Source organism: Barbus barbus (genome assembly GCF_936440315.1).
Source record: "Barbus barbus genome assembly, chromosome: 49".
In the NCBI taxonomy this organism is placed as follows: Eukaryota; Metazoa; Chordata; class Actinopteri; order Cypriniformes; family Cyprinidae; genus Barbus; species Barbus barbus.
Window position 1 is genome coordinate 8,266,156 of NC_136727.1, and position 18,162 is coordinate 8,284,317.

At 35.1% G+C, this 18,162-nt stretch overlaps 1 protein-coding gene across 1 annotated transcript in view; it reads right to left on the reverse strand.

The window, feature by feature from the left end:
* Nucleotides 1-18,162, reverse strand: part of LOC306867723 (low-density lipoprotein receptor-related protein 1B-like) — a gene marked incomplete at its 5' end in the record, with an annotated part of 282,208 nt that overhangs the window by 51,452 nt on the left and 212,594 nt on the right. The window contains 12 exons of the mRNA XM_079413559.1: nucleotides 1,032-1,151; nucleotides 3,817-3,936; nucleotides 4,030-4,146; nucleotides 6,384-6,477; nucleotides 6,622-6,770; nucleotides 6,865-7,053; nucleotides 7,129-7,328; nucleotides 7,442-7,623; nucleotides 11,258-11,380; nucleotides 14,144-14,229; nucleotides 16,122-16,305; nucleotides 17,972-18,159. Of these exons, the coding sequence (XP_079269685.1) occupies nucleotides 1,032-1,151; nucleotides 3,817-3,936; nucleotides 4,030-4,146; nucleotides 6,384-6,477; nucleotides 6,622-6,770; nucleotides 6,865-7,053; nucleotides 7,129-7,328; nucleotides 7,442-7,623; nucleotides 11,258-11,380; nucleotides 14,144-14,229; nucleotides 16,122-16,305; nucleotides 17,972-18,159 (1,752 nt within the window). The remainder of the gene's footprint in view (nucleotides 1-1,031; nucleotides 1,152-3,816; nucleotides 3,937-4,029; nucleotides 4,147-6,383; nucleotides 6,478-6,621; nucleotides 6,771-6,864; nucleotides 7,054-7,128; nucleotides 7,329-7,441; nucleotides 7,624-11,257; nucleotides 11,381-14,143; nucleotides 14,230-16,121; nucleotides 16,306-17,971; nucleotides 18,160-18,162) is intronic.

Sequence of the window (18,162 nt, forward strand, 5' to 3'; positions counted from 1 at the left end):
TATATAAATATATATATATATATATATATATATATATGTGTGTGTGTGTGTGTGTGTGTGTGTGTGTGTGTGTGTGTGTGTGTGTGTGTGTGTAGTTTGATATTTTACATGTACTTTTTAAATTGTTCATAGTGAATATTTATTTCACTCTATTTAGAATTATTACACTAATTAAGATACAAATATAATTTGTATTGTAAATATAATTTATCATATATAAATATAGAATAAAAGATCTATCTATCTATAAACCTTACAATAACTAATTAAATAAAAAAATAATAAAAGATAAATACATTTGAAACATAAGTTATTGTTTTATTTTTATAGTTCGTAATAAAGTTGCAATATAATTCAAACACATTTTTAATTATTGATAGTCATTATTAAATTATTCAAAATACTAAATTAAATTATAGTAATTATTATTTTTTTTATACTTATTAAAGCATCAAATAATGAGTTCAACATCATGCATCACGTCAAAATTGATAGTTAAATTAGTGAGAAGTCTGTACAATAATCACTTCCCCTGGAATAGTTACACTTCCTCTACAAACCAAAGCAGCTGCTTTACTTAAAACGTGAAACATTGCTCTGCTAAAACACAGAAAAACCAGAATCTGCATAATTATAGCACACTAAATCATCCATTTTGGGCCCAATGGAGAAGACTAATCAGTTAGCTGCTCATAAAGCAAACACAATGCAACCTGACAATGCTCGCCCTGAGAAAACGTTAGCGCTCGGGTGAGCGGTTTCCGTCGAAACGTCTCTTAGCGCACTAGCACATCCACAAAACCTCAAGATCAGAGTAGGAACTCCAAGAAGTCGGTTATGAAAGCAAGCAGAAGCTATCTTTATTCATCTGCGTCAGTCCTTCGGGGCAAACAGTCGGTGCAAAATTAAAGCAAATGGAATGTTTTAGGACTTCAGACCAGCTGAAATTCCTCACAGCGAATTTTAACTAGGATATTTATGAGTGGTGATGATGAGCGTGAGGTAATGCGTGTCGACGGCGAGCGACTCACCGCAGTTGGCCTCGTCCGAGCCGTCGGCGCAGTCGGGGTCCTCGTCGCACACCCACAGCTTGGAGATGCAGTGCATTGTGGTCTTGCATTGAAACTGGGACGGCGAGCAAGTGTTCTCGGCTGGAGATATGGAGAGAAGGAGATCATGTGATCAAAACTTTGAGAAGTTCGGTTGACAAAGCACAGAATAACTTTTTCGTTAAGTTTTAGATCCAATTTTAGAGCTACTTTACGGAATCCAACAGTTTGTCGAGGCTTTATTCTGCTGCGACACTTTTTTGAAAGTAGCACCATAAAGAATCAGTAACAGACTGCAGAAAACTGCTTTGATCTTCCCACAAACCCTCAGAAATGAAGCCATGGATTGTGCATAATAACAGGAACGTTGCTCGCAGCAGGCGATCTGAGGTCCGACAGTGATTGTCTTGCAGTTGATTGTATATAAGGAGGTGAATTTGAACACAAGCGCTGCTTTGATGGCTGTAGTTGCGGGGGGGGGGGGGGGGGGGGGGTTGTTATGGTAAAATATGGCTCTTGGAATATTACTTTTTCCTGAGTACTGGCGCTAGTAACTTTTTTTATTATTATTTTATTTTATAAATACATAAATGCATACACACACACACAACTTTGTAATGTTTTATTTCAATTATTATAAATACATAAAATGCATAAATACATAACTACACACATACGTGTATGTATTTTTTTCATTGTATTTAGTGTAATTATAATTTGAATTAGTTATATATCGTTTTTATTATAATTATTATAAATGGAATGTAAAATTATTTCTGTCACATTTTATTACTTATACACACAAGAATTTCCCAATAATGTAAAATTAATAAAAGTAATATATTTAAATTTAATATATTTAAATTTAATATATATATATATATATATATATATATATATATATATATATATATATATATATATATATATATATATATATACAGTATATTAACAATAACATACAGTATATTAACAATTAATTAATAATAATATACGGTAGTAAAGAATGATTATAATCATAATAATAAGAGGGAAATATTTAAGTACAAAATCAGCATATTAAAACAATTTCTTAAGATCAAGTGACACTGGTGACACGAGTAATGATGCTGAAAATTCTGCTTTTTTGTCACAGAAATAAATTGCATTTTAAAATATTTAGCATATTTAATATATCAAATATTTATAAAATATAAAAATATTTAATGATATTTCACAATATATACCGTTTTTACTGTATTTTTCACCAAATACAGTAAATGCAGCCTTAGTGAGCACAAAAACATAAAAAAATGGTAATGATTCCAAATTGTGACTGTAGTGGATATATTTATACACCTAAGTATATGCATATATTATTTATTATACAACAATATTGAAGAATGTCTTTTTAAAATAACTTTAAAATGTAAGTAATAAAATAATGAATAATGTCTTTTTAAGGGAGTGGGTTTTGTTCAAAATATGATGGAAAAAAAAAAAAAAAAAAAAACTATCTAAACAATTCATTTTACAGTCTTTATACATAATACACCATGCTGCTTTGTTTCTTTTACTTTTGAATTTGAGATTAAATTATGGTTAATATTACACATTCCTGGAGAACTGTTTTAAGATCCACCTGGATTCAATTCTGAACATTTTATACTTCCTCTAAGCGTGATTAATTCATGATAAAGCAAGTAAAACAAGACTGTACCCTGGTGGGCTGAGTAACCACAACTTATTTTCCCTCTCATCTCCATTTTCAGACCGCTGTTCGCTATGATAAGCTAAGCCTAGACCTGAAATTCCCTGTGGTGGAGCAGCAATCCTGACCCACAGCACTCTCCCTCCTTTGGGGGCGGGAGGTCTAAAGCCGCTCTCTAATGCCATGCTCCATATGCGATTATCCCTGTTAAACCCTCCCTCTGTTTGGCTAATCAGTGCCCAGGGCTGAGCTCAGCTCCCCTGGATCCAAGATGCCGTCAGACCCCCTCAAAAGCCTCTTAGAGTTCTGGGGACCCTCTGGGCTCCATCCCATGCAATGCTGTTAATTATTTTCCTCGATTTTACTTCTATCTTTCTGATTCTTTCTCGGAGAAGACATACAGCTTCTCTTCTGCACTCTCCCATAAGGGCGTACCAGAACCGGGCGTCTTATCAAAGCCCAGCCAGATAGTCGACTCTGGGGAGGAGTGAGAAATTAGGCCCCTGCTGTGACTTCAAATGGAGGATTCAGATCTGACCGAGAGCATTAACTTCTGCCAATCTCCTGTACCGCCACCTAAAATAAGTCTTGCATTTGGACTAGGATTCAAATCCCTGTCGCACGAAGTAATGATTACTCCAGCCTGATTTCTGAAGGTGACACAAGACGGCTTCTTTGCTTCCTGGTTAGCAAGTCTACCTCACTTTCTTTTTTCTCATTTCACTCCTTTCTTCTCGCTGTCAGTGTCCTAAATTCCCCTCGAGCAATTCCGTCTGCAGCCGAGGAATGAGAAAACAAAACAAAACTTGGGGCAATGTTTACCAGGCTCCTCGCTCGGCACTTTTCTCATCAGCCGATTCAAAGTTCTCAAACATTTTGTTGAATCTGTCCGAGTTTGACCTTCACGAGCCAATAAACGCATTCAGAAGTCATAAAGAAGGAGATTTCATCTATTTCCGACCTCTCTCGCTCTCATTTTCTGGTTGTTTTGCCTCTCTTGAAGGGAAAACTAGCTCAGTAGGAACTTTTGGTGGGATTCTTTGAGGAACGATAAACACTAAAATGAGACTTTCTTACGGCAATCGGTTTCATCTTCACCATCTCCGCAGTCGTCTTGTCCGTTACAGCGCAGATTTATAGGGATGCATTTCTGCCGGTGAGTGCACTTAAACTGGCCAGACAGGCAGATATATGAGTCTGAAAGCAAATGCAAACAAGGACATCATTGTATGATGCATCATTCTGAATTATGCTTGGTCTCCATTTATCTATCCATCAATCTATAATTACCACAGTTGGCTTCATCAGAGTTGTCTCCGCAGTCGTTCTCTCCATCACAGATGAAGGGAGGGAGGGCACACAAACCCGTTCCACACTGAAACCTTCCGGGCTGGCATTTAAACTCCGCTGTAATCAAAAGAGAGGACAAATGAGTAAAACAACCAAGAAAGAAAGAACTAACGCAAGAGAGAAAAATAAGAGTGGATGAGCAAGTATAAAAAAAAACAACAACAAAAAAGGACAGACAAAACAAAAAGGCAAACAGAATGAACAAACAAAAAGAGGAAAGAAGCCAAAAGAAAACAAATGAAAAACATAAACATATACAAAGACATGCAAATAAAGAAAATGTAAGACAGACAGAAAAGGTTGAAGGACAGAAAGACAAACAAAATGAGCAAACAAAAAATAAATAAAAAAAAACAAAGAAGAAAAAATAAAATAAGGACAAATAAAGCTTTAAAGACAGATATAATGAACAAGCAAATCCAGAAATGAAAGAACGAACGAGTGAATGAACAAGTAAATAAATGAAAGACAGATACTGAAAATACATACAAAATAAACAAAAAATAACTAAATTAAACAAAGAGACATTTTAAAGATTAAAGACAGCAATATATTTCTGAATGAACAAACAAAAAAACTGAACAAACTGATGAAGAACAAGTCAATAAGTAAATGAGCAAATTGTTCACCTAAATGAGCAAGCAATCAAAATAAAGACAGAAAAGTTGAAAGACAGAGATAAAACAAAGCACAGGCAGAAAGACGGACAGATATATTGCACAGCAAGAACATATTATAGAAAGGTGCCTTTCTTTTCCTTTTTTTTCCTGGAGTCTTTTGCTCATTGTCAGCTTTGACGTCTCTTTAGCATCTCAATATGTGATAAATTTCCTTTTGAGATAACAAATACTTCACATAGCCTGATCCATCTCTGCAGCTCTTTTCGGTGAATTAGACAGTTCACCTCTCAATCAAAAGCACAAGCACATAAGAAATGACCCATACAATGGCATATTTAAGGAAGAAACACTTGAATATAACCTTGATGACAAATCTTTTTTCAAAAATAATCACTCCATGAACCAGCGAGGAAAATTACAGGAATAAATTGTCACAAAAAGATTTTCCAGCCCTCAACTCATGAGACAAATGGCTCAAGTGTCTAAAGGATTTATTTCTTTTAGTTGAGCTTAAAGAAATCGCAGTTGATTGTGGAGTCACTTCAAGACATGCATTTTCCTTACTATACTCGAAGTTCACAAATACAGGGAAGTGAATTAGTGGGAACAAATCTCAACCTAAGGAGCTTTCTCTCTGTCTACAGTAAACAAAGACGCAAATCAGAAGTGATTCCAACAGAGTTTGATGTTAGCATGTTGCTAAGCTAATAACACAACATTAGATGGATAGTTTGCCCAAAAATGAAAATTCTGTCATTTATTACTCACCCTCATGACGTTCCAAACCTGTAAGATCTTTGTTTATCTTCGGAACACAAATTTAGATATTTTTTATGAAATCTGAGAGCTCTTTGACAAGAATACTTTGTGTACAAAGAAAACAAAAATAACGACTTTATTCAACAATTCTTCTCCTCCAAATCACGTATCCCGCCATTATCAAGAGTACCATGATGCATTCGCATTGCTTTCCTCTGCACGTAAACAAGGCTCATCTCAGCCTTGTTCTACGTCAGCAGCATCATGCGCATGCGTTGTTAATGTGCAGAGGTACTCTCGATAATGGTGGTAAAAAATACCGTCACAAAAAGTATTCTATTTGCGTCGTAAAATTACGTTTGAACCACTGATGTCACATGGACTGTTTTACCAATGTTCTTACTACCTTTCTGGGTCTGGGAACATTTCAGTTTCACTTCAGTTCAGGGTCAGAAAGCTCTCGAATTTCATAAAAAAATATCTTAATTTGTGTTCCGAAGATGAACGAAGGTCTTACGCGTATGGAACAACACGAGGGTGAATAAATAATGACAGAATTTTCATTTTTGGGGGAACTATCCCTTTAATAAACTCTAAAAATTTAAATTAGGTCAGACAGTGTTAAATAAAATACATTTATAATTGGCACATCTTTTGCTTTGTCTGCCATCTTGGAAACCTTTTTGCACTTGTTGAATTGCATTCTGTTATGGATACATGCAATGCCGCATTCGAATTTGGCCAAAAAACATATTGTAGAAGATAACTCGGTCCAAAACTCATCAATGACCTCTTAGAAGGCTCTTTAGGTAGGCAGCTAACTAGATCTTGAGTTTTATAGACACTACAAGGCACTACATTCACATTCAATGGCTTAACCAGTTTAGCTGATTGCCACCATGTTTGGTTACTTACGGCAATCTGCCGGCTCATCAGATCCATCTCCGCAGTCGTCCACGGTGTCACACTTCCACCAGAAGGGAATACACTCATCCGTACCACAGCGAAACTACACACACAGAGAAACAACCTCTTGAACAACTATTTATCGAGCAGCAGACTGGATATAATTGGTAGTTGAAAGTGGTGCCAAGAGTAGTTGAGCTATGGCGAAACCCTTATTCTGGCTCCTGAGGTAATTATAAAGTCACACCTGGCTGGCGGTGCAGTTAGACAGACAGGTTTTGTTGTCTTTTGCCAGGTAGAAGTGTGTAGGACAAGCGCACTTGTATCCCCCACCAGGGGAAAGAAGGCATAGGTGACTGCACCCTCCATTAGTCACCTGACACTGATGCTTTGGCACTGAGGACAAACAACAAACAATAAGAAACAAGCCCAAAACAACATGACTCTAGCACAAAAAGTCAACTGAAGACTGAGTTTCTTGCTGTAATACCATCAGGTTGTCGGAGTGGATGGTAGACTTGAATGTCTCGAATGGTTTGCCATGAGCTGAGGAGTTCTGTTTGTTGGCCGCCGGACGTCTTGTGCGAGCGGATGAGGGTTTTTGACTTCTGGTCACTCCAGTAGATGAAGTCCTCAAAGAGTGTGAGACCGGTTATGCCACCTATGTCCTTGATTGGGACTGGAAATTCGGATTGAGAGATCTTACTGAGGACAATTCGAAATGAGACTACATTCGAAACAAGGTGAAATTTACCTTTGTGTCTTTTTGTACCATCCATGTTCGAAAACAATATATGGTTCTCGTCAGCCCAGTAGATCCTTTTGTTGATGTGGTCAATGGTCAAGGCTGAGGGAGCATGTATTTCTGTATCTATTATGACACGTTGCTTGCTGCCGTCCATTCCAATCCGTCCAATTTGGGGCTGCTCGCAGCAGTCGATCCAGAACACATATCTATTGCACCATGGGAATAAATGGTTTTGAATGGTGCGGTGCGTCTTAAAAGTGTACTCAAAAGCAATGCGTTCTGGGATTGCGAACAATAGGCAATAATAAGCATCATTTACCCCATGTGAGTGTCGAGAGCAAGAGCGGTTGGATTCCTCAGTCCTGTCCTCAGCAGTACGGTCGGGTAGAGTCCATTAGCTTTTGCCACCTCCAGGGTCTTTCTCTCACCGTCACACCAGTACAAGTTCTTGCCGATCCAGTCCACAGCGAGAGCACTGGGAACCGACGTTCTGTGAACCACCTGAGAAAACAGCAGTCAAGCACAGTTGGTCTCTTTTGGCCAGTTATTCACATGGATTTATCCACTGCCGGTATCATAGGGAACAAATGCTTCCTAGCAGAAAAGTTCAGCGTGGTGAGGGTGAGATGCAGTTGTGCACTGTATTTTGCTGGTAGAGTCATATAAAAGTAAGTCTTTATTGTTTCTGCTAACAGTTATTGTCATGACATCAATTTAAATGCAAATTTTTAACCGTATAAAACAAAACAAACAAAAATGTGTTCATATAAATCTAATCCTGGCTCTCATTTGCTAAGGCTGAGTTAGCATGGCAGTTAGCCAGCACATTAGCAAACAGCAGTCAACAAACTTGTATGCATTGTCTTCAAACGTGTATACATTGTTTCCTTATCAAAACAAAAATGATAATAATAATATAATAACCTCTAGATATGGTTGTCAACTGGTGGCTTGGAGGTCCACAAAAATAGTTTGCATAGCAATATACAAATATAGACAAATAAATTAGCATATACCAATATAGCCAAGTGAATTAACAAGTTTTCAAAAAGCCAAACAACAACAACAACATTCACCAACTTGTAAATGTAGGATAAAAGTGGGAATGAAGGGGCTTGGTTCTTCAAATAAAATTAAAAATTCAAGGCTACGATAACCTCTAGATGTGTTGTTTTTTTAATTGATGGTTTACAGGTTCACAAAACAGCTAGCATAGCAAATTAGCACTGCAAAAAGCTACAATACAACGACAACATGCTTGTAAATGTAGGATAAAAGTAGGAATGAAGGGACTATGATAACCTATAGACGTGTAGTTATCAACTGGTCCCTTACGAAAATTAACCATGGTTTTATTATAGTAAAATTGTGTTAATGTTTTGTTGGTGTACTGATCACCATTTTTATAACCACAATTTTACTACAAGTAGTGTACTACAACCATGTTTTTTTTGTTTTATTTGTTGTAAACCCATTGTTAATTTTAAAGGGGTGGCTTCATAAGGGGTCAAAAATAGTTAATTAGCAAGATTTCACTGCAAAAAGTCAAACTACAACAACAATGTGTTCAACAATGTGTAAACAGGATTAAGTTGGGTATGAATGGACTTTCCTTCTTCAAACAACATGCACAATTCAAGATAATGATAATCTCTAAATGTGTAGTTCTTTTAGCAACCTAAAAACTCTTGACTGCAAATGAAAAATTGGAGTCCTAAAAGCAATCCATTAGAGAACCGCTGAGCTAGACTTGTACATTATTGCTAATTATCAGCGGGCTATATAACCGCTCATTAATGGAACTTCAAACTCCCCAAAAATGGCAAGAAAAGTTCCCAAAAGATGTAGTTTTACAAAAAAAGGCAATTCACAACATTTCACTGCTCATACTGATCACAGAAACTGCCTGTTTGGCATAAACAATACTCTTCCCAGCTGGCAGATAATCCAGCGCTTTTAATCATTTTTCGTTCTTGGTTGCTGGTGCCCCCTGCCTAGCGCTTTAAGAGTAAGAGTAACATTCTGCAAGCTGATGAACATTAGAGATGAACATTAAAGACATTTTGCCTCAGACAGGGTCTTACCATCAGCGCTAATTAAAACTAGCCTAGCCGTGATGAATTTTGACATCTAAACAGGTTTTCTAGATGCTGTGCTCACCGGGGAAACTAACATTTTCAGGTAAATAGTACACAATCACAGGGTTGAGATACACCACAGGGTGAAAGTGCACAAAAATATGAACTGGGTAAGCAAAACAACAGCAACAAAACATGGCAAACTCAATTACTAAGTCAATTAAATCAAAGTTCCATAAAGCATGTGAAAATAAGCGCACACATTTGGATTTTTGCTGAATGATAGAAGTATGTGACCCCAAGTTTACTTGTATGGTGCATTTCCAGCATATTTCACTTTAAATCAATTTGTTTAGGCTTGATGTTTATGATAAATATTGTTTATAATGCACATTATTATTTGTTTGTTTTATATTAATTATATTTCTCATTCCTGCTCTGTTCTGAATACCGTTAAATTCATAGCTTTTATTGTGAAATGAAAATAACTAAAATACGTTTATATTTTTTATAATGTTCAGAAATATTTCATTTTATTTATAGGTATTTTACATTATTTTTGAATGTAAAAAAAAAAAAAAAAAGTTTTGTTTCTATCAATAATGTAATTTCGCAACTTATTCATATGTAGATAAGGTATTGATGCAAACAAGACCAAACTATTACCAATAATTTAGATATTTAGCATTACATTTAAGGTGTGATTGTATTGAAAAGAATGTCAGAGACCTACAATTCTCACAATGTTGAGATCAAACTACAGTAACTACAGTATTTTTACACAACATGACAGGCACATCGCATTGAATGTTCACAAAACAAAATTTATGATAAAATCACAACAAAACATCTCAAATCTCTCCAGTCGTCTCAGAAGAATGTTTAATTTGCAAAGTGTTTTCCAACAACATTTTTATCTTGCAATACAAAATTCTCTCAACTCTCTGAAACTTTCATTCTATCTTTTTATCATCTGCTTTCCATCAATGTCCTACGGAAAAAAAAAAAAAAATCCTGGAAATTTTCATAACATTTAAGTTTAATTAACATGAAAATGAAGTGTGATGGCATTTAAAAGATTGTCAATGACCTAAAATACTCATGAAGGTGTTATCTTGTGAAAAATCAGAGGCAGGGAGTTCATTTTTTGGCAGACAAAATAAGTATATTTTTCGCATTTCCAGAATGGTCAAAACTGGTACTGCAACTACATTATTTGTATGCAACATGTCAGGCACATTGCATTGAATGTTTGTAAGTTTCAATGCCCGTGAATTTATGATAAAATCAAACCGGCACATTTAAAATCTATAGACGTCTCTCCTGACGTCTGGCTCATTTGTATACATTCAAAGCATTTACCAAAAGCATGTTTACCTGGCAACGCAAAATTCTCTCACTCTCTGATTTTCACTCCTTTTGTTCTATTTATTTATCATCTTTCCATCAATGTCCTATAAAAAAGTCCCATTATCCCATGTGGCTTCATTTTGCTTTTAATTTCAACATTTGGGGTGACTTTATCACTTCTTCGTTGCCTTTACAGATGCTCTACCTCTCCCTCTCTCTCTTTTTCTCTGTACTATAGCATACTATCATAAATCAGTTCAAGATCCAGAGTTCAATCAAGCTTAATGAGCCATTATGGCTCGATATTAAACATAACGAGCTCTGGCGGCCCAGCAGGGCAAGGCTGGCACACTATGCCCGTTTTCCGCCCTGAGTAATATACGCAAGGGCATTGATGGAGAGGAGTATGAAGACAGACAGCCTCACACACACACATTGCCCTGTCAATCATTCCAACGCCGGCTCATTTCATACCAGTTATTCTCAGAAAACTATAAGCTTTTATTTATTTGTTGGAGTGATGTGAATATGTCTGCTTTCCCCCCATTGGAATCCATCAATTACACAATAAAAAATGCCCCTGTGCAGAGGTGATGTGAATCAAATTTACCCAGGGGCAGAGGGTATTTGCATGTGTCAATCTGGACAATTCTGGGTGATTTCAAGAGTAATTCAATGTAAACACAGACACACACTCGGGGATGTACCTTGAGGTCACTTCCATTCAGGCGCATTCTGTTGATTCTGCGTCCGCTGGGCCTGCTAGTGTCAATCCAATAGATCAACTCCTTCCTGTATTCAAAGTCTAGAGAGATGACATTACTGAGTCCCTGCAGAGAGAAAGACAAAGAGAAAGAGAGAGACAGACAAAGCGTGAGATTGACAGATGAGATTTTAAAGGGAAGAAAAGTCTATTTTTTTTTTAAACAGTAGATAAATTCTAAATTTTCACTCTAACCTGAAGAATAATATTGAGATCCATTAGGCCATTAGTTTTTAATGCAAAGGTTCTTAAGGTATAAAATTGAATAATAATAATTATTATTATTATTATCACTAATATGATGTACTAATTATACAATTAGTACTTCATATTAGTGATAATACTATACTTCATATTAGTGATAATATACTAATTATACAACTGAAAAAAAGACTACCTAAAATAAGGAAATTAATTGAAAACTAATAAAATGACAAAAGCACATACAATTACTACAACTTAATTTAAAATACAAAAATAAAAGCTAATTAAAAATATTAATACATTTTATCATAGTATATACAGTATATCATACAAAATTTTAAACATATTATAATAAAAAGATTTTAAAAATATTTATATATTTCTATTTTATTTTAGATAAAGTTTTGTATATTATAGCACTTTTCCACTGCGTGGTACGACTTGGCTCGGCACGGTTCAAAACGGCTCGGTTTGTGTTTCCTCTGCAGTTTAGTACCGCTTTAGAGTGGATGGGATTATTCACGTGTCATTATAGCTGCGCCGCCTCTACTGCCGTGATTCCTGAAAAACGTTTTAACCCCGCATCGCTCCATCACACTCTCACTGGATCCGCTCCTCGGCTATCAACGAGAGGAACGTCTGTACTTCCTCAACCGACGAAACAGCCATTTTTTGGTTGGTGCGCTCATTCAAAACAGTTGCGTTCGATCCTTCACTGGCTGTGCTGATTTAAATCTAGCGGGTCTGTTGTGTCTCGTGCCGTTCAAATGATGCAAAAAAAACTAAAAAAAGTTCAAATGATGCAGGCAGTGACGATTTTCTCCAGCCAATCAGTGATCAGCAGGGTTTACATGTCACGTTTTAGTAACGGTATGGCTCGCTTGGAACCTCGGCCGAGGTGGTACTAAAAAAGTACCAGGTACTGTACCCAGTGGAAAACCCTCCAAAAGTGAGCTGTACTGAACCGTACTGTAACATGCAGTGGAAAAGCGCCATTAGTAATTTAGTTTTTACAAAAATAAGCATTCTATTATTTCAACTTTATCTAATAATGTAAAATATTTGTAATTTCTCGTTCAAATAAAATAAAATGTATTGTCTTTGTTTTGGACGTAAATGTTTTTAGGTTTAGTTTAGGTTTTCAAATTCTGTTTAAGTTGATGAAACTATTTAAATTGATGTCTTTTCATGTTCATTTCTGACAATGTTTTTATTGATAGAGATATAAGGCAAGTATAAAGAGGACAGGATAGTTGGAAGATCGTCATCAGTTATTGTTGCGAGCAAGACTCGAACTTTGTTTGCTCACATGAGCATTTATCTGCTAGTCCACATTTTCAGCAGCTATTAATATTTAATGAAAAGGGAATAATTAGATTTTTTCAAACCATTTAATTGAAGCAAACAGAAGCATTTTATGAAAGCATGAGTCATAAAAATAATAATAAAAAACATCAAACATCAAAATGCGTCTTTTATCGTTCAAGCCGACTCATTATAACATCTTCCCGCCACTTTCTCGATACCTTTCTCATTCGCTTTGTTACTTTCACTATGTTCGGTTAGAAATAAGAGCGAGACTTCCTCTGTCTGACAGAAACTTCCCATCATGCACTGCTACGACTGTAGCCAATCACTTTCTCAGTAGGGGTCTTTCGCATTCTCCCGTCTCTCTCTCTGTCTCGTTCACTCAAACCCCCTGCCGCGTTCAGATCTAATTTGCTGGACCAGACCTTTTATATCAAACTGATGGAGTTCTTGACTGATGAATCAACCCAAGCGTGCGTTTTTAACTGCTCCTTCGATGGCAAGCCGCTCAATCTCTTCACACGAGGGCCATGAGAGACTTTCTCATCCAACGGTCCCTTCAGAGTCAAATCGGTCATGGTTCCTTTTGCATTGACAAGCAGTTTGATACAGATTTAAAGACCATAACTGACGTTTTTATTAATAACGATTACTATAATGATATATTTACCGGATAAGAATTATTAAAGGAGCCATAATTTACACTTTTTCATCATCATTTTCCATACTAAGAGGAAAAGAGTTGTGATTCCAGTCACAATGTGACCTTTTCTGTGTGCAAATATTCCCGGGCGTCGATATTCACGTCAATCGAGTGTCTAAAATGCTGTTTCAGGCTGTTGAGTTGAGCTTGTGAATTTCTATAAAGCACCACAGGTGGCTGTTGATCCTGTGCTTCCTCTGAGCTTTTGTATGTTGTGTCTGAATTAAACTCCATATGCTGTAAGAATGTGTATTTTTATGAAAGAAATAAGAAGGAAATTACAAGGGAATATGGAGGAAACACACTAATGAGTTTGAGCTAAACAGGAACGCATCTGAGAGCACAAAAACTACAATAATGGTTATGAAAAGACAATTTTAACAATTGTATAAGTATAACTTCTGCTCTTGCTCTATTAAAATATTTGATTCTTTTTGTAAAAGACTTTGTCTAGTTTTTCAGAGTGCGAACCATCTACAGTCTCTTCTATACTTTATTGGTTTCCACGCACCTGGACTTACCATTAGCCTTCATCTGAGCGCAACAGTATTTCCTTGTCTTCTGAACAATTGTATAAGTAAAATTATACATTTTAGAGAGCTTTATCCATCATACCTGTTTCAGAAGTGTGTAGTTTGATCCATCTAGACTGATCTTTCGGATTTCGTGATGGTCAGCAAGAATAAGAAAAGGCTCTTCCGCTGGGGGGAAAAAAATAAGTAAATAATAAATTACATATTTCATATTTTATGCAATGCATGATTTTTTTATATATATTGTTATATTTAATTTTGTATATTTTTAATTGTATTTTATTCAATGCAATGCATAAAATATTTAGATAATTTTATAATTTTTGTATTTTTATTTTAATGTATAAAGTATTTAAATTTATAAATTTTATATGTGTCATTGTATTTAAAAAATACAAGATAAAACATTTTCCCCATAACATTTCTTAATTGATTAAAATTGCTTATACTAAAACACTAAACAAGTGTTTAGTGCAAACACTAAATTGCTTATTACCTGCATTGTCTTACTTGAAACCTGTGTGACTATAAGCGAATAAAAAAGTACCTAGGATTTTGTAATATTCAGTTATATGGATGTATTGGGATTCCAAATACTTTAAAAAGCATTTAAATAAGTGTTTGTGTTGCTCTATAGATTATTCTGGCTGCGAGACATGACTGCAACTTCAGTTTGATGACTTGAAATCGATTTCCTGTGAGCTGCCAACACTTGAACATCCACTTCCTGTCAAGTCTGGGACTTAGACTTGTCAGTTATACGAAAACAGTGCTTTATTACTTGAGTGTGTGTGTGTGTGTGTAGGCACGTCTTTGAAGGAGAGACACTTACAAAACAGTACTGTGGCAGAACAGGGATGGTATCAAATGCTGCTTTGTTATACTAACTGGTTTTATTAAGTATTCTATGGATAATTAAGTAAAATTATGGAAAATTTCCTAGTTTAATTGGGATTTTACAAATACATTCAGACAAATAATGTGTTTAATGTCCGTTCATTGGGTGTTTAATATACATTCTCAGATGTAATTATGCCTTCATAAAGGTAAAAATTACTCATTGAAACAGGGTTGAAAGTTTTAGGATTCAATTTCATATTACAAACCTTGTCCTCAAGGCTATGAAAAACAAAAATCTGCTTTTATATATATATATATATATATATATATATATATATATATATATATAATAAATATTATATAATTCTATGCATATTTCAATTATATTACATTACTTAAAAAATAAATTAACGGTTGTTCTCGGAACATTATCATGGTAACAGGGTTGATATTTTAAGATGCTTTAAAAAATAAAGCAACAAAATATATGAGACTTAAGCTTGTCTTTGATGGGTTTGTTTAATAAAAGTATTATGATGTCATTAATATTAAACATTATATTATTTATAAAATCGGTAATGGAAAAATATTTACATAATGGTAACAGGGTTGATGCAGTCTTTTTAATAACGCAGTAAACTGAAACCTAAAAAAACAGGACAGAATAAAAACAAAATACTAGCTTTATTTCTATACATTTTGTTTTCATCAAAATTTGTAAACAAAAAAGTAAACGAAGTAAAATTTGGTAGGGAAAAAATAAATCTCCAATTCCCAAAAACTAAACTAAATAAAAATAAAAAATGTCTCCATTAACACATATTTAATGCAATACCACAGTACCATGTTAAAGAGGCAATTGTAATTGTAAGTGGTGGTCTTCGCTAGATTTCATTAGCAGCTTCTTTGCATGTCAGCAGCGTTTGCGAGTGAACACTAAATGAGTGAATATAAACGTCTTTCTTTTATACAGTAAATAACTGCAGGCAGATGCCATATGTCACACCTGGATCTTTTCTTAGCCAATCAGAGCTCATCTCCAGCTGACGAACTAATTGTCTTCAACCTCCTGTTGCTTTCCTCTAAATATAAGTCACAATAAGACTCAGTATGCGTGTTCTCGCCCGTGCGGGGTGTTTCTGGGCAGGTATGACAGTAAAATCTCTGTGAGGGTCCACAGGAGCTCATTCACACCTGTGCTGCTGAATAGAGCACAGTACCTGAGAGAGACCTGCAGCTGTGAGGGTTACTGGCGGGACGCTGGTACCCGTCGGCACACAGGCAGTGAAAAGACCCGTAGGTGTTGATGCACTGGTGACTGCAGGGAAACTTCTCCGAACATTCGTCCACGTCAATGCAAGTCCTGCCGTCATTTTTCAGACGAAACCCCGGCCAGCACGTACACTAGAGAAGAAAGCAAAAAACAAAGATTTGTGGGTGAATCTCACAGAACTCTGTCAAGAACATGTATGGGTTAACAAAATAAAAATAAACTTAATATATAATTACAATTAATTAAAAACATAAATATTTTTTTTTTATATATTTCACTGAAATGTTGTGAAATTTTATACATTATATTTCAATTATGTTATATTATTTTAACATAAATCTAAATATATTAAATTTATCAATAGATGTCAAATTTAACCCATGCATGGTTTCCAATGCTGTGGAATCAGGAAGTGAGAAGTTTCATATTATAAATGTTATACATTGCACATTATTATTATTATTAAACTAAATAAATAAATAATATTTGGTATATAAAACAATTATTATTTATATCATTGTATTATTGGTATTTTTTATATGATATATTCTATGAACAAAAAATAAATTCCAATGCAAAAAGTCTTAATGTTCATTAAAATATGCATAATTTATTTAAACTTTCAGATTTTTTTATTTTATTATTATGTTTTAAATACATAATTTAATTTTAGAATTGTATTTCATTTCTTAATTACAATTTCTATTAGACCTTTGGGGATATATATATATATATATATATATATATATATATATATAAAATAAACTATTTTATTAGTAATGTTTGTTATATAAAACAAGTATTATTGACATGATATTATTTATATCTTTATTTTATATTATCTGATATTACTATATTGCAATGCAAACAAGTCTTAATGTCATTAAAACATGCATAATTTATTCAAAATGTCATTTTCATATTTTAAACCATTTTAATTTAGAACTGTATTTGAGTAATTTTATAATTTCGTCATCAAATTTTCTATTTGACTTTTATGTGAAATATGACCATGCCAAATTTAAATACAATTCACTCTAATACTAATGAGAGACTAACGGACAGGAAGTGAGCAGTGAAACAAAACAATGTTTACAAAGTTTCTAGACCATTAGTTTAGTCATTAGTCGTTCATTATGCTTTATATTTGAATTATTTGGTAAAAAAAAAAGCTAAAACAAGCCAGAAAAACAGTTCTAGTATGTTCGGAGCCACCATGTCCTTGACTGCCTGTATTAAAGTCAGTGTGGCTGTCAAACGACCGGCCCAGTATTCTGAGACATCTGCCAAACGAAGCTGTTCGATCTGCCACTCACTCTGTGTGTGTGTGTGTCATTCTCCCACTAAAAACACACACTGTTTGTGTATATGGGTATCTGCTTTACATGTCATTCCCTTGCTGTGCACTACCTCAGCTGACTTTCTCAAGCGCTAAATAGCTAGCATGTGTGTTTTAGCACTCTTGTTTATAGATTCATCAGTTAAATGTAAACTGACTGTAAACAGGATCATAACATTCTCCACAGATTTAACGCTAAGTACTATAAACCTCTGTGGAATGTAAAAAGATATTATCACTTCGAAGTATTTGTTTGTGTAGACTTTCCCAATATTGTCATAGCCTCTAAAGCCTGCTAATGATGTTTAGCGAAGATTTGTTGGAAAAACAAAAACATTCTTTTGCATTCATAGGCCGTAGTTTCATGTGTGGATGTCTTTAGCGTGGAAGTTGAACCAGATGCTTAATTCGTAAAAAGAAAAACCTCGTACAGCGTGACAAATGTGCTTCATACACACCTTGTATCCCACGGGCAGGTCTTGACAGTCCTGGGTACAGCCGCTGACTTTACGGTTCAAACACTCGTTAACGTGGCAGTTCCTCTCGTCGGATCGGTCGCCGCAGTCGTCGTGCTGATTACACACACTCCCCAGCGGAATGCAGCGGCCGTTTGCACACATGAAAACCGAACCGTTGCACAAACTTTCTA